Genomic DNA, 22,797 nt, shown 5'->3' on the forward strand with positions numbered 1-22,797 from the left:
GCGAAAGAACGTCTTAGTAATCTCGCTCATTGCTGAAGTTTAGATAAACTGGTAGTTTTAAGGTAAAAATTAATCCACTTTGATTGAACACAAACAATCCCTAAACACACAAAGAAATACAATGGGACTTACTTCCAAGTAAATACAGCAAATGTTTAAAATCCATAAAATACAATAAAACTGAAGCTACAGTTTGATTAGGTCCTATAGAACAGCATCTTGGAACAAGAAAATAACTAGTAAAGAGAAAAATGTCAAATAGAAGTATCAATTACTACCAAATAACGGAAGACCTCTTGCTGACAAGACACTTTCAGGAAATTAAGTACTGGTGTGAGATTGTGACATTTATTTCCACCAGGGAACCTGCTTCTGCAGCCATTTGATCTATTGCAATGCCTCTATTTTTGATACTCCGACTCCAATATCCTTTTAAATAATTCATCCAATTGCCATGAGCAGATTAAAGTGGTTTATCTTCTGGATTCAAGTAGGCAGAGATAATAAAGCAGCAGAACAACAAAGAGCATTTCTGAGAAAAGCTTAGTGGTATAAAACACACAGCCTTCAATTAACTGATATAAAAGCTTTACTATTATTATAGCTATCATTATTACTATAAATCTTGATTCTTTCCTTCAGAGAGAGTAGTTTTTACAAATATCTATTATCCTTCAGAACAAATATTTGTTACAAATACATTTGTGTAATCTCCTGACTGATACTCCCTCCATTTAGGCATTTGGCTTTATAGAAAAAAATCTGTGCAGAAGCAAAACATTTCATATCTCACTAAATGGCTGGAGAAAGGAGGAGAGAGAGAGTACATGATTCATTTTGAGAGTAACTTCATACTGGCACATTCCTTAACACGATAAGTGTCAGCCTGCCCTGAGAAACTGTGATTGGTATTTTTTAATTAAAAATTATTCTTAAGAAAGCTATTTCCCCAAATGGACAGAATAACTGTGTGCAGTTATTCAGAATATAGCTCTTAGGTTTGGCTGACACTGATATATCCTTCAGATTTCAGGAAAAGAGCAAATATGTCCAAATGCCTGGAACTTTTGAGAGGGAAGTACCCCAACTTTAACATCTTGGTCAACTGAGCCTGAGGGTGGGACATCTGCATTTCCACTTTTAGAAGAGAGATTCCTGAGGTTCATGTCTCCATAGTGTGTCCAGGCAGGTGAAGCAGAAATGATTCAGTTCTGACTTTGCACAGTTAGAAAGTCTAGTGCCAATGAATTCCAAGGAATCAGTATCACTGCTGCCTTTAAGGAGCACATTTTATGTGCTCTTTGGGAAAGATGCCCACCCCCCCAAAAACCCACATCAAATATTACTAGTAAGCAGACACTACTGTTAACCTATTAGGACAAAGTAAAGTAACATGCAGGTCTTTGGGCAGCGTATTGTAGTACTATGGAAATTGGACTCTGCTTTGAGGAAAGCCATTTGGAAAGTGTTGTGGCAATTCTCATTTCTCCCCTGAGGAAGGTGCTGTTGTTTGTTAAAAAAGAACTGTGGGAATATCTCTAATATACTAAATTTAGGAATAGTTATCAGTGATTCCAGCAGTGCTTACATTCAAGACCTCCAGTCTATTAAACATAACACTACCTAATAAAAGCTGCATTCCTAAATCAGATTGGATTCAAATCTACTGGTGAATACATGTATTGCAGACTACAGCCTAAATCTAAAAAGCTTATTGCTTACTATAAATAAATCATTTTTTAAAAGATTGTTTAATGCACAGAACACAATTAAGGAGTCCTAAATATGGGGAACATTTCCAGTAAAACTACTGCTTTTAAAAAGACTTGAACTCTACCTCCTTCTTGGTGGGGGTTTCTGCTGTTCCACAGACATCTTGGTGATGCTGCAGACCTGATGATTCAGCGCCTCGTGGGGAAGATGAATCAGGAGATGGAGACTAGACAGAGAAAAGATACACAATGAAATAAAATGCTGACAGAACAATAAATGGTATTTGTTGCTTTGAGATTGAGGACTGGGCAAAGGGTTCCAGCAAAATTAAACATGCAGCATTTCATGGAATTATATTCAGATTTATATTTTCTTAGAAGCAAGTCCTATTAATTTTAGGTCTGCATAAATGTAAATAATAAAATGATTGTTGAACCACTAATTTGGGGAGGGAGCTGCAGATATGGGTAAAAGACAATGCAAGAAAACTGCACATTAATAAGTACATTAGGAAAAAGTACATTAGTAAGAAGTGGGACATATGATTTTCAACCCGCCTGTAGTGAGTTTTGGCTTAATACTGCTGATAAATATGTAATTAAGCAGCAAATGAAATTAAAGCCCATGACTGAGGCAACAACAAATCCAGACATTAAAACCCTCCCAAGTCATGCCTGAGAGAAAGCTGTTTATCAGGCTGTTTGTATAAACAGCGCTTTTGTGGCTGGATATCTTTATCTTCTTTAAATCTTTACTTCTGGTCAAGTTCAATAGAAAGTAAAATCAGAGAGCCAAGCTTACATTGAAAATATGAGGACAACCATGTAATACAAAACTGAGTTCTAGTTTATACAATGTAATCAGAAGTAAAAGGTAAAAAGGTAAAGGACCCCATGGGCAGTGAAGTCCCGGCAAAGGTGACTACGGGGTGCAGCGCTCAGTGTAATCAGAAATATGGAAGCAGAGAAAGATTTTTGAAAATTATTACCTATTAGTATTTAAAGCTTTTTTATCTTGCTCTTTGGTTGGGGGAAAGAACTCTGACAGCAACTTACAAATATCAGTAAAACAACAGAAATTACATTATAGGTGACAAATCAAACCAACTCGGTTCTTATTTCTTTTACCATGCGGAGTCCTTCCAGGCTGCAGCTCTCCTCCTCTTTCCCCTTTGCCCCGCCTCGTGTCCCTCCCACCCCCCAGTCAAGGGGGCAAGACCCTGGGGAACCATTCAGAGGAACCAAGCACTTCTTGGAGATGCAGAGAAGCCCCTTGAACCCACTCTCCTACCTCCAGGGCTGGAGCCACGGGGATTTCCTGGCTAGCCAGCACCAGCGCTGCCGCAGCTGTGCCAGAGGCTGAAAGGCGGCTGGCAGGAGCCTGCTCACACAAGACATCTTTGGAGCGAAGGCCTGGTCTGGGGACCAGCTGCTGCCGACCTCTAAGCTCAGGAGGAGGAGAGTCTGTCCTCCCTCCCACCAAACACTGCTTTTTCAGGAAAACGGGGGGAAGTTCCCTTCCCGTGTCCATTGCAGTTCATCTTACTTCCCTCTTGCCAATGCCTTCTTTCTATTTGCTAAAAAAAAAGCCGGAGGAGAGAGTGCTGAAGAGATCTGTATCACTCCATAAGTTTGCAGCGACTAACCAGAAGTGACAACGGGACAAAATAAACGTGGTTACACGTTGTGAAAAGCAAACTCTCCCTCCACAGTCACTTAAAAATCTCACAAATAGCAGTTCTCTACAACCTACAACCATTTTTTAAAAAAATACACCACAGGTGCAGAGTTTTATTTTGAAAAATTATTCTATTCTTCTGTATCATTCACAATATTATGGAACAACGGCTATATTCAGTAACAAGGGCTGTATTCTTTGCAAGTATGTTGCTTGGATTCCTAATGCAGTATCCTTTGTACACTGCAACCTTTGCATCAGAAAAATGAATATTAAGCACCACTTGAATATACTTATTGTTCATAACTAAAAAAAAATCAAAAATATTCTGTTTTTCCTATCATAATTGTTGTTATGGTAAGAAGCAAAACACCAGAACAGATCCAAATTTCAAAAGAAAATATCCAAGATGCTCCTGGATGCTCCTACATCATCCATACATAGAAATGTCAGAAACACAACATTAACCTTATTAAAAGTTTGGAATTGTGCAGACAGAACACCTTCAGGGGTTGAGTAAAAAAAATCCTAAATTGACAGTTACTCTCTTGCTATAATTCACTTACCATTCTCCTAAGATACTCAGCCTGATACATCCAAAAATTCTCCATTTTGATTTTGCTGCTGTTCTGCTCAGCTTCAGAGTTGTCTGCTAATTGCTAACAATCAAGTGCCACCAAATTACTTTTTCCAGTGGTGTTATGTGCCTGGAACTTGAAACTGAAGCCTGTAACAAGAGATGCTGCTAGGATCCTATCTATGTAGATTAATCTTATTTGATACTGAATGGTTGTCAAACACCCATACATAAGAAGGTCATTCTCCCTTAGCAAGCAGCTATTCCTTTCATTTATTGCCTTGAAGACATACATTTCTAGCAGAATTGCAGTACTATTGGTATCTTCTGAATAAGTAATAAATGATATTAATGTACAGTTAGGTGGTTAAAGTACAAAGATTTTTTTAAAAAGCAAGCATAATTTAAGAGCTATTATAGTTATGCAATTCCCCCCCCCCCCGAAAAAAGTTTATAACTGAAAGTAAAGCATAATTATAATTGGACCTGAAGTTAATAATGACTTAGAGAGTCTCATCGTTTCCCCTCAAAGTTTGACTAAGTCTAGATCCAACCCAATGTACAGCCTGATTCTAGACACTTCATCTGATTATGGAAGAGCCACAAGGACAAAGTGCTACCATGGCTCAGGCTTACTGGCAAATGTGATAGAATTCAGTTTTTCAAGCAGATTTAAAGCTTTTATTACAAGCCCCGAGCCTTTAGAGTAGAGCAGACTAAGAATAAGGGTTCTTTAGTCCCTGCAGAGTAAGAAAGTCCCCATTTCTGTCTTCTGGCTAGTGGAGGCCCTTAGGAGGCGTAGTCATAATATTTCCTTTTTCCCCTTCTTGCATTTTTCACAAAGTTAGAATGAATTGTCTATAGTAAAAATGTTCCTTTGTTTGTATGTCCAACCCTGGTCTTTGATTAAACTGGGCTTCTGATAAAGCTTTATACATATATAAAAAAAAATTATGGAAAACCTAAAGCTATCCTTCAGATCTGTACTTTTGTAATATGATTCTTCCTCCTAGCTATGTCCCCGCATTCAAGACGATGTCTTCTTTTTTCAGGTTTCCATTTAAAGGGAAATTACCTAGGCTAGGAACTTCTTGTACTCGAGTCTATTTCACTTTTCCATTTTGGTGAACAAGCCATGAGGACTTGGTGCAAGCAGGAAAATAGTGAACATACATTTTATCTTTCCATATATTACTTGATTCTGAATTCTATGAACTCATATATATGTATTTGACATCTCAGTCTTACTTGCAGTGCACAAATACAACTCCAAAGAATTCTGAATCAAGCCTTTAATGGTTATTTGGAAAAAATATATCCCCCCCTTTTAACAGTGGTATCTTAGTCAGCAAAAGCCTAAGTATTCAAGCATGTAAAAAAACTGAAAATTACTTGGGCCACTGCATAATTTTGGAAGTTCATTCTATCCACCAAAGGTCCAATGGAATTCCATCTGTGCTCCAAAGAGCAGCTCTAAAACTTTGGCTGTGCAAATGTCAGGCACAGCATCATCCCATCCGCATAGCTGGTGACATTATTTCAGGCTCCTGAAGCACCTGAAAGCTGCTCCATTATTCAAGGCGCCTTTGCTATTCCCTTCGTTAATGATAGATGAGCCCTGCTGTGGAAAAACTGAGTCTCTGCAAAGCTGCACAGCACCAGGCAGAGAACAAAGGAAACCTGTGGACCCAAAGGCAAGCGAAAAGAAAACAAAGGATATTACCCCTAAGGGAGGCTGAAAAGAAAAACGTGTTCCTCAGAAATGTTACATTCCACTTACAAAACCAGACCATCCATGTGCATCATTTACTAAACATCATGAAAACAAATCCACAAAGTCTGAGGTTTGCAAGCCAGGGAAGAGCTGTCGCAAACTGTCCTTCTGCACCACCGAGCAAAAGGCATTCGGTGTAAATAAAAAGGCATTGCATGGGATGGACAAGCAAAGTTGGGAAAGGACACCTTTTATTGAGTCAACTCATAATTGTCAAAAAACTCTTCTTTTGGGGAAACCATGAAGTGCTCTTAATTAAGACCCTCTCTTTAAGTTAGTGGTTTCTAAACTTTTGCTAAGGGAAATTCTCCTATGAGAATATTAGAAGCTGCAAGCTATTATTATTTCTCCAAAATATTTCTCCATCATCATCATGCATCAAGTTAGAGAAGTTGAACAATGTACTAAGTTTGGGATGTCATACTGGTTTCCATTACTTTAATATTTTTGCTACTATATTTTATTATGAAGGCTGCCCTTGGCTATTCATGTGGAATAGAAAATGATTTTTTTAAAAAAATATGAAAGTTGGGGTTCTCAGAATTCTGACAAAAGCCTGAATATATTTGCTTAGGTTAGCAAATATACTCAATACTCAAAAACCCCACATTTGGGAGCAACTGAATCTATACAAGTATCTCAGAAATTATGCTGCAAGTAAACAAAACTTCAATATTACTGTCCACTACAGCTGAAAATCAAAACCAGCTTCACATGGGATGTGGCTGTGCGGAAAACAAGACCTGCAAAGGTCTTGCACTACCTGTCACACCATATTTCTATCTCATTTGAAAGGCAATTCTTGCATCTCTCCCTGTGGAAAATGTTGTGTCCTGTCCTTGCATTGGGAGTTTAATCCTCATTTCTGGATAGCAGGGAGATGGGGGGGGGGGGACACGGGACAGGAAGAGCAAGGCGCCTGCTTCTCCCACTTCTTTTGCATAGCGATGCCCAAAGCCTTGCTGACATTCATTTCTAGTATCAATCAGAAAGTGCAGGATTTTAAAAATCTCTGTTGATTGAGAACATATCAGTTAACAGGGCTTTATCTTTCTCAACCCATCCTTCCTATCAAATACCCTAACAGAAAATGATGGGGATGCAGCCTGCGAGCTTCTATCTACGAAGCAGGCGTGCAACCAGGCAAATGACTCTGCAAAATAAGAACTCCCTAGAGATAGTAACCCTAGTACAGGCTGAAGCACAAAGAATAGCTGGCTTCTGGCTTCATCAAAAGTTTAGTATATTTTGAGGCTCCAAAAAAACCCAATAGATGACAAAGTAATAAATTCAAATCTGATAAAGTGCTGGGGCAGCAGCACATTTAGGCTGCTATAATTCCACTGAAGTCAACTGTACAGGATTTTAGCTTGATTTGTTTATTATTATTTTATTTAACAAAATGTATACAGCACTTACTCAACAGAAAGTCGCTAAGTAGTTGGCAATCAACAACCTAAAACACTCATTAAAGCCTTGCCATTCACTGGATTGAATTCCCACAGCAAATATTCTGAGGCATCCAGTGGTGCTTTAGGAAACACCAAACACAAAAACATTAATGGGAGAAGGAGGAACACCTCCTTTGCATGGCAACTGAAAACAAGAACGCAGTTTCTGAATCTGCTAATCAACACAGGCTGATCATGAGCAGTGGAAGAAAACAAGTCTGCTGCCTGGATGACTGAAAAACTAACAAGACTTCAAAAGAATATTGACCATGACACCATTGCACTTCCACATGACACTATGCTCGTGCTCAGCAACACACAGCTTCTATTAGAAGCAAATGCATCAACACAAATATTTAGAAATTAACCTGTGAGAGGACATATCTTACCAAAGCCACATGTAAATATTATTTTTATATTTCTTTTCCTTTTTTGCCAATGCTTAATAATGAAGGCCAAAGAAGAATTTGTAGTGTAATAATTCTGATTTCCAAACACAATTAATAAGGAAAAATAACATTTAACTATGTGTCGTCATCCCCCGCAAGTAGTTAAAAACACAATAAGAAAACCGAATGTTAAGGCTATGCAGTTTTGTGCGATTTTGACTGCATACCCTTAACATTCGGTTTTCTTATTATGTGAGCTGTTTGGTATACTCACATCTCCCTCTAGTGGACCCTGATCCTCCCTATCCCTGGTTGGGCTGATGTCCTGTCTCATCACCCAAATGGGCTCTTTGGGTTCATCGGGGGTATAAGGAGAACGGATGGTCCTCGTCTTCACTTCCTCAATAGCTTCCTTAATGTCTTTGATAGCCAGGGATATTGCATCCCTTTTCTCCTTGCTGTATCTCTGCACTGGATCTCCCACATTAACTGTAGGTCTAGCGCCAACAGACAGCGGACGGTTGCTTTCATGGTGAACATGAGCAGGAGCATCACCAGGGTCCACATTCTGCTCTGCTTCTGGCATGTCTTCAGCAGCTTTGTCCAGGCTCTGAGAACTCATGCTCTGCTTGACTTCAGCCACAATTTGGTCAATGTCTTCCTCTTGTTCATAACTGTCCATCCTTGGATAGGGAGCAAACTCTGCCTCTTTCTCAGGGCTGTCAGACTCTCCATCAGAGCGCTCATCATAGTGGTGGAGTCGGGCACCGAGAGCTTCCTTTCGATAGTTGTCAGCTTCCTCCCTCTCTTGCTCGTAGAGTCTCAGGCCTTCCCGAACATCCAGGTCAGGCGTGTCGCCTATCTCCTCATAGACATGTTCCTGCAGCCCATAGTCGGCATAGGGCTCAGCGTACTGCTCATCTTCCCCCCGGTGGAAGAGCCGGTGGGTGTACACATAGCCTGAATATGCAGCATTCATGGCTTCCTCGTGCTCAATGGAGTGGAAGTGCAAGTGGTTGGGGAGAGTTCGGTTACGAATCGTCTCCGCATGTTCTGCCTCCGCATTTTCTGTGTACTCCTCTGCCTCGGGCCTGTACTGCACTGCATAGGCACTCTCATCCTCATTGTCCAGCACGCGGTCTCCTTCATAGGCATCCTCCACTGGGGCTATGACATCTCCCTCAGCAGTATCCGTGTGGTTGTGAAAGCCGCTCTCCGTGCTAGCTGACCGTGCCAACGTGCCCTCCTCCTCTTCCTGTCGAGAACGTCCTTCAAGGCTGCTGTTGGCACATCTCGGGTAATGGCTGGCATACTGGGGCTGTTCCTCCTCTACCTCAGAATGTTCCAGGTCAGCCTCCACAGATTCATTCACCACTCTCCTCCCGAGTTCATCATTCACCTCTCCTTCAGCTGGTCCCTCAAAATGGTTCATGGCAGGTTCTCGAGGGAGCCTCACTTATTCTATTGACATTTTGTGTGTTGAGGCTGTAAGAAGGACAAAAAATGAACACCTCTTATTACATAGGAACAAGGAAGGAGCTTCTTAAAGCCCTGTAGAATTAATATAACAATACAGTATCAGTTGGCTTTTTTGATTTTACATAAAATAAACTGTTATTTATTTATTTGATTGACTGATTTCTATACAGCCCTATACCCAAAGGTCTCAGGGCGGTTCACATCAACTGTTGCCTTATATGCTGTAAAGAATCAGACATGTGAGTTCTAATAAGCTGAAAATTTAAGTAAAGTGTTACCAAAAATTAATTTAAGATATTAGCAGAAAACCCTAGCAAGAATGGAGAGAATGTATTTGACTAGCCAGAATTTAACAGACAAGCAGACAAGATGGACAGCGTGAGGCCTCTTCTGCAAAGGAGACGTGCTCAGAATAAGAGACCGAAGGAGGAGGGCAAAAGGCAAGGGCCAGAGAAGAACACACTGAGGACAGGTGCCGCCTGGGGTGATATGGTTAACAGAACAACTGGGAAATGCTCTAAGTGGAGAATAACAGAACAAAAGATTATACAAAAGTGATCTGACAGAAACAGAAAAAAATAAAAACAGGGAAGTGAAAACTGAACTCACTAGGTGATAGCCAACTAAGCCACTATTTTGAGGAGGCCCACTGAAACCACTGACAAGCCATTTCAATGGTCCTACTCTGACCCACTGAATAAATCCAAGGGGAAGAAAATGCCAGAGAAGTATATGCAATGAACAGTTCTTGTCTCTAAAGACTTAATGGCCTGCCCTGAGCCTTTTCTTTTCTCCGCATTGAAGTAAAGAACTTCACCTCAGATCTGTTAAGAGAGCCCCACAAAGAGGTATAAGAAAATAAATGGGCTCTTCTCTCCCCCCCCCCCCCGGCAAGCTGCTGGAAGCCATGTTACTTTTCTGAGCAAAGCTGAAGTCTCTGATATGCAGCATTATAAATAAGGAGCACAAAGAGTCATCATGCCATACACTCAAGGGGAAGTAAAAATTACAGCTTTTGGTTTATGGCCATTTAGAGAAAGGGGGGAAGGTGTTTGTCAAACAGGAACATTTATAACTTGAAATGACTATAAATGGATGTGCTATGCCAATAAATATTTAGCACACCGATAGCACTGATGTAGAGCCAGAAATCTGTGAATCTAACACTTAAATGCTCCTGCTATGTCATGGGGGGAGAATTTTGTTAGCACTGGATAGTCTGGAAGCACACACTATATTTGATCCCTCGGTTACTGTACGAAGAAGCGGCAACAACCATCTCTAAGCAGCTGCCAGGATAATTCATTACAGAGATAAGAAAAACAATTTTTAAATGGTGGGACCAAATTCCAAGGCTGGGGTGGGAGAGAGCTTCCTAGCCAAGGTGTGCATCTTAGACAGGTCACCACTGCCAGGCTCTGAGGGTTCCCTGGGCATGGGCAGAGGTCAATAAGAGGGTGTTCTCCCTCTCTCTCCCCCCAATATATATATTAGCTACCAGCCTTTCAACAGAGAGAGGAGGAGGATACGAGAGCATAAGCAGAGGGGCAAGGCACTTTTGGTCTCACTGAAGGAAGTCGAAAGATGGCTTTTATTTCCTCTTCCATCATAATCACATCTCAGGGAACACTGAGTGAAAATGTGGTCGTGTGTACCCCATAAATTCATTCCACAGACCAAGAATAACTGCAAACTAACTTTAGTAATTGTCCAAATAAAAAAATTCCTTCCAGTAGCACCTTAAAGACCAACTAAGTTAGTTCTTGGTATGAGATACACTGTGTATCTGAAGAAGTGTGCATGCACACGAAAGCTCATACCAAGAACTAACTTAGTTGGTCTTTAAGGTGCTACTGGAAGGAATTTTTTTATTTTGACTATGGCAGACCAACACGGCTACCTATCTGTAACTGTTTAGCAATTGTGTGGGCAAAGGCAATCCCATTAAAAAAAAAAAATAAGCACACTTCAGCTAATATCAACTTTAGGAAATAGCTGCCATCAAAATAAGTTTGCAAAATTCACAAAAATATGCACACTCAAAGTTTCTGTATTTGCACTGAATGTTCACATTCACTTATGTCTCTGCACTTTAAGGCAGCTGTGGTATTTATTATGATGTCTCCACATACAAACACCTTCAGCAACAAATTGGTCAACTTGGATCCAGGGAAAGGTCTGTAATTTTCATAAATGTCTCATGATAATGGCACCTGAGTAGACTTCAAGGGACTTTTTACATAGCACTTTCACGTCCTCTAAATTTAATTGAAATTGACATCCAAGAGCAGCTGGGATTTATAGCATCACTTGATGTATGTATGCTTTGTGGTCTCAAATGAGTACTGTACAGTAATAGCGGAAAGGCAGGATATAAATCTTTTAAACAGTGTATTTGACACATCTGAAGGAATCAACGCCAGTCATTTGTAGCCTAGAAGAAATAATGGATAAAATCCAACACTGTGCTAAGGTGAACATTCTTTCAGTGCAAGGATTTCTCCTAGTGCAAGAAGATGTTTCCCCCTCCCTCTGTGCACCCCCTAAATCAGTTCTAGGAGTTTTCCCCACCTTCTAGTGCTGATTTGGGGGTGGCAGAGGGCCCACACAAAGAGAGGCCTTGTTGCACAACTGGAAATCCTTGCACTGATGAAACTCATTAGAAGAATACCATCCAATGAGCCAGGTTGTGTGAAGAGTCCTTGGTTAGACACCTGAAAAAACCTAATTCATCCAAACATACCAACACTATCTTCAAGTCATGGCTAATTAAAATTTTAAACTTAGGAATGCATACTTTAATATATGCAACAGAGCTATCTTAATGCTGAATTGATCCCCAAGCCAAACGGGGGACATAGATGATGCCTTCCTGGAACAGATGGCCAAGCATGCAAAAGGAAGGGAGATAGTGGTAATGGGGGACTTCAATTGCCCGGATATTTGTTGGATGTCAAACTCAGCCAAGAGCATAAGGTCAAACAGATTCCTCACTGGCCTTGCAGACAACTTCATTGTCCAGAAAGTGGGAGAAGCAACAAGAGGAACAGCCATTTTAGATCTGGTCCTAACCAATGTTGATGACCTGGTTAGTGGGGTAGAAGTAGAAGGATCATTAGGCGCGAGTGATCATGCTCTTCTGAAGTTTACTACCGTATTTTTCGCTCTATAAGACGCACCAGACCAAAAGACGCACCTAGTTTTGGAGGAGGAAAACAAGAAAAAAAATATTCTGAATCTCAGAAGCCAGAACAGCAAGAGGGATCGCTGCACAGTGAAAGCAGCAATCCCTCTTGCTGTTCTGGCTTCTGGGATAGCTGTGCAGCCTGCATTCACTCCATAAGACGCACACACATTTCCTCTTACTTTTTAAGAGGGAAAAAGTGAGTCTTATAGAGCAAAAAATACGGTATACAGGGGAAAGGAGCAGCCAAGCATACTAGGACTCAATTTCTTGACTTTAAGAAAGCCGACTTCATAAAACTTAGGCACAAATACAAGATGAGTGACACCTGGCTTGAGAGCAGTACATGTGAAAAGGATCTAGGAGTCTTGGTTGACCACAAACTTGACATGAGCCAACAGTGTGACGCGGCAGCTAAAAAAGCCAATGCAATTCTGGGCTGCATCAATAGGAATAAAGCATCTAGATCAAGGGAAGTAATAGTGCCATTGTATTCTGCTCTGGTCAGACCTCACCTGGAGTACTGTGTCCAGTTCTGGGCACCACAGTTCAAGAAGGACACTGACAAACTGGAACGTGTCCAGAGGAGGGCAACCAAAATGGTCAAAGGCCTGGAAACGATGCCTTATGAGGAACGGCTAAGGGAGCTGGGCATGTTTAGCCTGGAGAAGAGGAGGTTAAGGGGTGATATGATAGCCATGTTCAAATATATAAAAGGATGTCACATAGAGGAGGGAGAAAGGTTGTTTTCTGTTGCTCCAGAGAAGCGGACACGGAGCAATGGATCCAAACTACAAGAAAGAAGATTCCACCTAAACATTAGGAAGAACTTCCTGACAGTAAGAGCTGTTTGACAGTGGAATTTGCTGCCAAGGAGTGTGGTGGAGTCTCCTTCTTTGGAGGTCTTTAAGTAGAGGCTTGACAACCATATGTCAGGAGTGCTCTGATGGTGTTTCCTGCGTGGCAGGGGGTTGGACTCGATGGCCCTTGTGGTCTCTTTCAACTCTATGATTCTATGAATTAAAATGAAAATAAGCAGTATCACCTTGAGTATGCATTGTAAAACATACACACATGCATAATGTCCAACTTGATTTTAATCAGCTATCAAAAGGCTTCTGTAACTCAAGAGTACCATTTGTTCCATACAGATTCTGTAAAGAAGCTACGCAGAAGGATATAAGCAGGCACCAAAGCTTCCCACCTCAAAAGCAGATACAGTGGTGCCCCGCAAGACGAATGCCTCGCAAAACGAAAAACTCGCTAGACGAAAGAGTTTTCCGTTTTTGAGTTGCTTCGCAAGACGAATTTCCCTGTGGGCTTGCTTCGCAGGACGAAAAATGAAAACGTCTTGCAAGTTTGTTTCCTTTTTCTTAACGCCGTTAATACAGTTGTGACTTGACTTCGAGGAGCAACTCATAGAACGCGGTGTGGTAGCATTTTTTGAGGTTTTTGAAGACTTTGTTGATTTTTGAAGCTTTTCCAAAACTTCTTTTAAACTTTTAAAACTTTTTTTGGGGGGGGGTTTGGATTTTGGGTTGGGGTGTTTGGAATTCAAGGACTTGGTGTTGGGGAGGGGATTGCAAGAATCTGGAAGCTTGTGTGTGTTTTTTCCCTGCATTTTTATGATTTTCTGTGACCACTGGGCCACTCTGCTGTTCTTTAAAAAAAATTCTGGATGTGAATTTCTGTGTGGTGGGTGGCTGGGGGAACAGTTGAGGAGGGGTTTGCAAGAATCTGGAAGCTTGTGGTTTTTTTCCTGCATTTTTATGATTTTCTGTGGGGAGGCCCAGCCAGATGGGCGGGGTATAAATAATAAATTATTATTATTATTATTATTATTTGAATTTCTGTGTGGTGGGTGGCTGGGGGAACAGTTGAGGAGGGGGTTCTTCAGCAAGAAGCAAAGAGTGAAAGAGGAACCTTCTTCGAGTTGTCCCCCAGAGTCTTAGAAAATGTACTGTACACTTTGTTGATTTTTAAATGTTTTTCTGTCATGTTTAGAAACTTAATTTATTGTTCCTTCAATTTTTGAAATGCTCTTTACAGTATGTGTGACTTTAAACAGCACTTAATAAACTCTTGTTGTACCAAATTTGGCTTTGTTTGGGCTTTTTTTGACCATAGGAACGCATTAATTGAATTTCAATGCATTCCTATGGGATTTTGTGCTTCGCAAGACGAAAAATTCGCTAGACGAAAAAACTTGCGGAACGAATTAATTTCGTCTTGCGAGGCACCACTGTATTAAGTAGAAGCAGCTACAAATGAAAAAGTAGCAAGAGAGAGAGCAATCCAACAAGCAGTCATATGCATAATCATATGTAAGAAGTGCCCAGGATTTTGCTTCCATCTTATAAAGGCTTCTCGGCCCTTTGGCTAAGATCAAGTGTAATATCTTACCCAGGAAGATATATCTGCCCAGGAAGACTTCCCTGAGTGAGTGCCTGAGGGCCCTGCTCCTTCCTGCCACTTACCACCTGGCCCAGGGCGGGGCCTGACAGGCCTCACTAGGTCAGTTGTTATTGCCGGAGGGGCACAGAGTGTTTTTAAAATGTTTTTTAAAAATTTCTTTGGATTTTTTGTATGTGGGGGTGGGGGTGGGATGGATGTTTGGTTGGGCTTGGGGAATTATTATTTTTTTATATTGATGTTTTTGTAATTTTTACATTTTTTTTGTTTGTATTGTTTTATTGGTTTTGTTTGTTTGTTTAAGGTGTTATTTTGTTCTTAGGGGGAGGGGTCAGGGCTGCCGGGGAGTGGGCCCCAGCCCACAAAATGGCTGGGGCATGTTCCACAGGGGGGGATGCACTGGGGATGCATCAGTGATCACGGGTAGGAGGAGGAGTTACGCTAAGGCTAGACCAGAGGGGGCAGGTTTAGTCGTTGTCTGAGGACTATTCCTGCCTCCGGGTCTGGTCCTGACCGGATGGATACTAGAATCAGCAAGGGATACCCACATGACCTGAAGGTGCTGCTGTGCAATGCCAGGTCAATGATTCATAAGACTACTGCCATCCATGACGTGATCATGGATGGAGGACTTGACCTGGCATGTATAACAGAGACTTGGTTGGATGAAGCAGATGGGCCTGTCCATGCCGCTGCTTGTCCACCAGGTTTCTCTTACGCACAGCAACCCAGGTCATGTGGGCGGGGAGGGGGGTTTGCAGTGATTTTTAGGAAGTCATTAGTTTGCACCAGGCGTCCTATTGGGAAGACCCAGTTTTCTGAGTGCATGTTCTGGAAGTTGGGCAATAGGGGCAGTACAGGATTCCTTTTGGTGTACCGACCTCCCCGCTGCACCAAGGATTCCCTGCCCGAGCTGCTTCAGGTCGTGGCGGATGTTCTCCTGTAGACACCTAGCTTGGTCGTCCTAGGGGATTTTAACATCCATGCCGACACGACCTTACAAGGGGCTGCTCGGGACTTCGTGGAAAGCATGGCCTCCATGGGGCTGTCCCTGAATAAGTCTGGCCCAACCCATAGCCGTGGACATGCCTTGGACCTGGTGTTTACCTCTATGGATGTTGGTGATCTGACACTAAGTAAAAGCGAAACGAAAGAAGTGCCATGGTCAGATCACTTCCTGGTGCAACTGGACATATCTGCGACCCATCCCCTCTGCAGGGAGGTGGGACCAATTCGGATGGTCTGCCCCCGCCACTTAATGGATCCAAATGGTTTCCAGAGAGTGGTAGGGGATGCTTTATCCCATGTTGATGGCCTTTCAGCTGATTCCCTGGTGGCCTGCTGGAATGTGGAGTTAACCAGGGCTATTGACTGTTTGGCTCCGAAGCGCCCTCTCCGATTGCATGGAGCCCGGACAGCCCCGTGGTTTTCCACGGATCTGAGGGCAATGAAACAATCGTTGAGACGGCTAGAGCGCCGGTGGCGGATAACTCATTCCGAATCTGACACAGGTCAGAGCTCAACGTCGAGCCTACCAAGTGGCGATAGCGACGGCGAAGAAGAATTTCTTCACCGCCTCTATTGCATCTGCAGAAAACAGCAGGAGACTTTTCCAGGTGGTTCACAATTTAGCGGAACCACCTGCAACCAGTACGGGCCACATGTTCTCCTGCAATGATTTTGCAAAGTTTTTTGCAGATAAAATCGCTCAGATTCGGGAAGAAGTAGACTCCACCGTGGGAACAGGGCCGGGGCGGGAGAGTGCTAGAGTTCTGTCTAGTCAAGTTGAGTGGGATCAATTCCAATCTGTTATCTCCGAGGATGTGGACAGGCTGCTTGGACGAGTGAAATCAACCACCTGTCTCCTTGATCCTTGCCCATCCTGGCTTATAAAAGCTAGCCGGGAAGGACTGGGTGATGGGCTTCGTGGGGTAGTGAATGCTTCCCTCCGTGAGGGAGCCTTCCCAGACCCGCTGAAAGAGGCGGTTATTAAACTGCTTCTTAAAAAGCCATCTTTAGATGCGGCCACGATGGCCAACTATCGCCCAGTCCCAAATCTTCCATTCCTGGGCAAGGTGATTGAGCGAGCGGTTGCCGAACAACTCCAGGCACGCCTGGAAGAAGCGGACCATTTGGATCCCTTCCAGTCGGGATTCAGGCCTCATCATGGGACTGAAACTGCCTTGGTTGCACTGGTCGATGATCTCCGGCGGGCTAGGGACAAAGGTGAGAGCTGTTTCCTAGTTCTGCTGGATCTCTCAGAGGCGTTTGATACCATTGACCATAACATCCTTCTGGACCGTCTTGAGGGGCTGGGAGCTGGGGGCACTGTTATACAGTGGTTCCGCTCCTTCCTCCTGGGCCGTGTTCAGAAAGTGGTGGTGGGGGATGAGTGTACAGACCCCTGGGCTCTCACTTGTGGGGTGCCTCAGGGTTCTGTCCTCTCCCCCATGCTTTTCAACATTTACATGCAGCCGCTGGGAGAGATCATTAGGAGGTTTGGGCTAGGTGTTCATCAGTATGCGGATGATACCCAGCTCTACCTCTCTTTTAGATCAGAACCAGTGAAGGCGGTGAAGGTCCTGTGTGAGTGTCTAGAGGCGGTTGGAGGATGGATGGCGGCTAACAGATTGAGGTTGAATCCTGACAAGACAGAAGTACTGTTTTTGGGGGACAGGAGGCGGGCAGGTGTGGAGGATTCCCTGGTCCTGAATGGGGTAACTGTGCCCCTGAAGGACCAGGTGCGCAGCCTGGGAGTCATTTTGGACTCACAGCTGTCCATGGAGGCACAGGTCAAATCTGTGTCCAGGGCAGCTGTTTACCAGCTCCACCTGGTACGTAGGCTGAGACCCTATCTGCCTGTGGACTGTCTCGCCAGAGTGGTGCATGCTCTGGTTATCTCCCGCTTGGACTACTGCAATGCACTCTATGTGGGGCTACCTTTGAAGGTGACTCAGAAACTACAACTAATCCAGAATGCGGCAGCTAGACTGGTGAATGGGGGCGGCCGCCGAGACCATATAACACCGGTCTTGAAAGACCTACATTGGCTCCCAGTACGTTTCCGAGCACAATTCAAAGTGTTGGTGCTGACCTTTAAAGCCCTAAACGGCCTCAGTCCAGTATACCTGAAGGAGCGTCTCCACCCCCATCATTCTGCCCGGACGCTGAGGTCCAGCGCTGAGGGCCTTCTGGCGGTTCCCTCATTGCGAGAAGCAAAGCTACAGGGAATCAGGCAGAGGGCCTTCTCGGTAGTGGCGCCCGCCCTGTGGAACGCCCTTCCAGCAGATGTCAAAGCGATAAATAACTACCTGACATTCAGAAGACATCTTAAGGCAGCCCTGTTCAGGGAAGTTTTTAACGTGTGATATTTTACTGTATTTTTGGTTTCTATGGAAGCCGCCCAGAGTGGCTGGGGAGGCCAAGCCAGATGGGCGGGGTATAAATAATAAATAATAATAATTATTATTATTACTATTATTATTATTATTATTATTATTATTATTATTATCTTAATTTAAATCAGGGGTGGGCAACCTGTTTTCTGTTGAGAGTCACATTCCCCTGTGGGCAGAGCTAATGTCAGCAGTGAGAGGGGCCAGAGGAGGACCACCCCCTTTTTCCTCTCCCCCCCCCCAGCCCATCCAGGGAGGAACAGGCTGCTCCTGCCCAAGGCCTGAACTGAGAGCTCTGCAGAGCTTTTGCAATTAGGCCACGGCCTGCACGCCACCCTAGGACATGAAGTTAAATTGTAGACATCTTTCAAAGTACTGTTTCTCACCAAACTACTATTAACTTTATGATGTTTTTAGCTCCTAGAGCATTTTAGCATCTTTACTGCATTCAGAATAATGTGAGATACAGCATACTTATTCCCATTTTACAATAAGGGAAAAAATCCCAGGCCAGGCAACAAGCCCATGAGAGAAGCAGACATTTGTCACTAGATGCGCCAATCCCAGCCTCTGGCTTCAATGGGGAAGAGCAGAAAGTCAATAATTTGATAAAATATTTTATATCACGAGGTCTGACACTAAACTATTTTAGGGGGAACCTGGTGTGAAACCTTATAGAAAGCTTTTCTGGCAATGGCTGCTTAATACAGAGGTTTACCCTAACAAATGTAGAAGAGTGAAACCCATTTTTACAAGAGGACTAAATTAAAGGACACAGATTAATCATTCAAATGGTCACAAAAAGTAGTCTTGCTGCAGGCATCGTATTTCTATGAGATGCTCTCCTCTCTCCTAAACACATATAAAATTATATTCAAATGCCTTCCTGTAATTTTCCATTGACAAGAGAAGTATTAGGTATCACATGGCTTTGCAAATAAAGACATACAACATTGCAGGGAAATGTAGCTCTCTCTCCCAATATTTGCAGACGGCACATAGCAGGAAGTGCTTTCTAAGCACTCCTGGCTCTGAGCTCAGACCCTGATGGATGGCTTGGCCTCTGGTGTTCCTGGCTTCTTGCAGAACATCTCTAGTGACTGCACAAAAACAATTCATAATTAGGACAGGGTTTTTTTCCAAACCAACATCCTACAGTCACCTCCCCCTGCCCCTGTGACCCCCTCCCCCACAAAAGCTCTCAAGGTTTTATTTCTCCAATGTCTATACAGTGGTGCCCCGCAAGACGAATGCCTCGCAAGACGAAAAACTCGCTAGACGAAAGAGTTTTCCGTTTTTGAGTTGCTTCGCAAGACAAATTTCCCTATGGGCTTGCTTCGCAAGACGAAAACGTCTTGCAAGTTTGTTTCCTTTTACTTAACACTGTTAATACAGTTGCGACTTGACTTCGAGGAGCAACTCATAGAACGCAGTGTACATAGTAGCCTTTTTTGAGGTTTTTAAAGACTTTGGTGATTTTTGAAGCTTTTCCAAAACTTCTTTTGCAGCCATTTGGTAAGTTAAGCTTTTAAAACTTTTTTGGGGGGTTTTGGATTTTGGGTTGGGGTGTTTGGAATTCAAGGACTTGGTGTTGGGGAGGGGTTTTCAAGAATCTGGAAGCCTGTGTGTTTTTTTCTGCATTTTTATGATTTTTTGTGACCATTGGGGCATTCTGCTGTTTTTTTTATAAAAAAATTCTGGGTTTGAATTTCTGTGTGGTGGGTGGCTGGGGGAACAGTTGGGGAGGGGTTTGCAAGAATCTGGAAGCTTGTGTGTTTTTTTCTGCATTTTTATGATTTTTTGTGACCATTGGGCCACTCTGCTGTTTTTTTAAAAAAAATCTGGATTTGAATTTCTGTGTGCTGGGTGGCTGGGGGAACAGTTGGAGAGGGGTTTGCAAGAATCTGGAAGCTTGTGTGTTTTTTTCTGGCATAGAGAGGCTGTCAGTTCTGATGTTTCTGCAGCTGAAGACTTTGCAGCGGAGTTCCTGGAGGTTGTGAAGACGGAGGGCTACGTTCCACAGCAGGTCTTCAACTGCGACGAGACCGGGCTGTTTTGGAAGAGGATGCCCAAAAGGACTTTCATCACTCAGGAGGAGGCCAAGTTGCCTGGCCACAAGCCCATGAAGGACCGTCTGACCCTGCTCTTCTGTGCCAACGCAAGCAGCGACCTGAAGATCAAGCCCCTGCTAGTGTAGCACTCGGAGAACCCACGGGCCTTCAAGAAACACAAGGTCAACAAGGAGTGGCTGAGTGTCATGTGGCGATCCAACAGTAAGGCTTGGGTCACACGTGTGCTGTTTGTGGACTGGGTCAATCATGCTTTTGGCCCTGCTGTCAAACAGTACCTGCTGGACAACGACCTGCCACTGAAGGCTTTGCTTCTGATGGACAATGCTCCTGCTCATCCTAAAGGCCTTGAGGAGGACTTGTTGGAGGAGTTCAGCTTCATCAGCATCATGTTCCTGCCGCCTAACACCACACCACTGCTCCAGCCGATGGATCAGCAGCTCATCGCCAATTTCAAAAAACTCTACACCAAGGAGCTTTTCAGGTGATGCTTCGAGGTGGCTGATTGCACCACCATCACCCTGTGGGAATTCTGGAAGGACCACTTCGACATCGTCACCTGCTTGAAGATGATCACCACGGCCTGAAACGGGATCAGCCAGAGAAATTTGAATTGTGCTTGGCGCAGCCTGTGGCCGGACTGTGTGGCACCAAGTGACTCTGATGCACCAGAGTCAACAGTGGTGCAGGACATTGTTGCCTTGGGGAGGACCATGGGCCTGGAGGTCACAGAGGAGGACATCAGCGAGCTGGTGGAGGAGCACGACCACGAGCTGACCACCCAGGAGCTGGTCGAACTGCAGGCAGAGGCTGCGCAGGAGCAGGCCTCACTGGAAGAGGAGGAAGCAACTGAGGAACGGCCGTCCTCCAAAGAACTGAGGGACATTTGCCTGAAGTGGAAGGATGTGCAGGCTTTTGCACAGCGGCACCACCCTGACAAGCACGTGGCACATGACCTTGTGAACACTTTTGATACGAGAGTCATGTCGCCTTTCAGGGAGGTGCTGAAAAGGCGGATGAAGCAGCAGACCATGGACAGGTTCTTCAGCAAGAAGCAAAGAGTGGAAGAGGAACCTTCTTCGAGTTGTCCCCCAGAGTCTTAGAAAATGTACTGTACACTTTGTTGATTTTTAAATGTTTTTCTGTCATGTTTAGAAACTTAAATTATTGTTCCTTCAATTTTTGAAATGCTCTTTACAGTATGTGTGACTTTAAAGAGCACTTAATAAACTCTTGTTGTACCAAATTTGGCTTTGTTTGGACTTTTTTTGACCATAGGAACGCATTAATTGATTTTCAATGCATTCCTATGGGAATTCGTGATTCGCAAGACGGAAAATTCGCTAGACGAAAAAACTCGCGGAACGAATTAATTTCGTCTTGCGAGGCACCACTGTACATGACATTTATTGCTTGCTTGCTGATTGATTGTTATTTATTGCTTAGTCCAACCGAACTTTTACTTTCCTTATACCAATTGACTCTGATTGCTAGTCTTTGGAAAATACTCTTCCTTGTCAGTGTTCAGGAAAATGTGATAACTGACCCTTCCCCTTCAGCAATTATAAGGATTTGGCAAATGTGGCATGCTGCGAAATCAAAGCAGCCCAGCCAATGGCTAAGAGAGCTCCAAGACACAAGCGATCGCTTTTCTGCCTAATTTCACAAACATACATTATTTGTATTTGCTTGTACATATTTTTGTAGTTTGAAAGCGTCTGTATGGAAATATTTCACAGGGAATCTAGGTTTGTCTGAAATTCAATTTATTCCTCTGATGGTCTGTAACAAATGCTATTTGGTAAAAGGAATTAGCACAGATATGTAGCTCTCTTGTTGCAAAGGAACAACCTCAATTACTTTTGTAATGGGAGCAGCACAGACATGAAGTGATGGATGAATCCAACATGTGGGGAAACACATTTTCAAAGGTAGAATTTTTAATTGTGTCCCACACTCCTCCATTGCTCCCAGATACAATTTTTCTTGCTCTTGCATGAAAACAATTTCCTTCATGGGGGGGGGGGACACATAGGCTTTCAAATATTGCATATGTATTATTGTTGTCCTTTTGATGGAGAGCAAAATCTCACCATCTGCCTTTCATTCACGATACTATTTCCAGTACATATAGTGAATGACCTTCATGTATAAAGCTCATTACAAAAGCAGTCATGTTAACCAGGTTATAGAGAATTATTTTTTACTTTAAAGATCAAGGAATTTCATACAGCAAGTCTTCATAAAGAAAAGTCGTTATTAGCTAAAGTATTCCTATCCTGTCACTCTGTACAAAGATCCCCCAAGGTGGCTATTTTGGTTAAGGCTTTCAAATAATTTCTGTAGTTCACATGTATATGATTGAATAAAGGTACTCACACATTTCTACCAAATCCAGCATTCAAAGTGTCCAACTTAAAGACAAAATGTTATAAGCAAATAAAAACATGACAGACAAAACTAATAAATTCAGTCTTAAATGTACCATCTTCAAGTCCACAAGATGTCTATATAATGACATCTGTTTGCATATTTTAGCAAATGTAAAAAGGATTTGAATATAAGCCTCTGCCTACCATCTCTTTTTTTCCATGTGGAATCTGATATATGCCGATCAATCTCCTATGAAGCTTCTAGTGGGAGTTCTACATAACTTTAAAAAACTATGGTATTGTCA

General features: G+C 43.0%; 1 protein-coding gene across 23 annotated transcripts in view; it reads right to left on the reverse strand.

Annotated features, from left to right (window-relative positions):
• Positions 1-22,797, reverse strand: part of APBA1 (amyloid beta precursor protein binding family A member 1) — an 87,086-nt gene that overhangs the window by 19,864 nt on the left and 44,425 nt on the right. For 15 of the 23 annotated variants that reach the window (XM_083464854.1, XM_083464862.1, XM_083464855.1 and 12 more), the window contains 2 exons: positions 7,856-9,066; positions 1,838-1,939 (listed from right to left, as the gene is read on the reverse strand). In XM_083464854.1, coding sequence (XP_083320980.1) covers positions 1,838-1,939; positions 7,856-9,013 — 1,260 coding nt within the window. In that variant the 5' untranslated portion in view covers positions 9,014-9,066. Of the gene's footprint in view, positions 1-1,837; positions 1,940-7,855; positions 9,067-19,000; positions 19,152-22,696; positions 22,723-22,797 lie in introns of those variants that run through there. The other 8 variants (XM_083464850.1, XM_083464844.1, XM_083464852.1 and 5 more) reach the window with 4 other exon arrangements.

The sequence above is a fragment of the Podarcis liolepis genome (assembly GCF_965112155.1).
Source record: "Podarcis liolepis genome assembly, chromosome: 11".
In the NCBI taxonomy this organism is placed as follows: domain Eukaryota; kingdom Metazoa; phylum Chordata; class Lepidosauria; order Squamata; family Lacertidae; genus Podarcis; species Podarcis liolepis.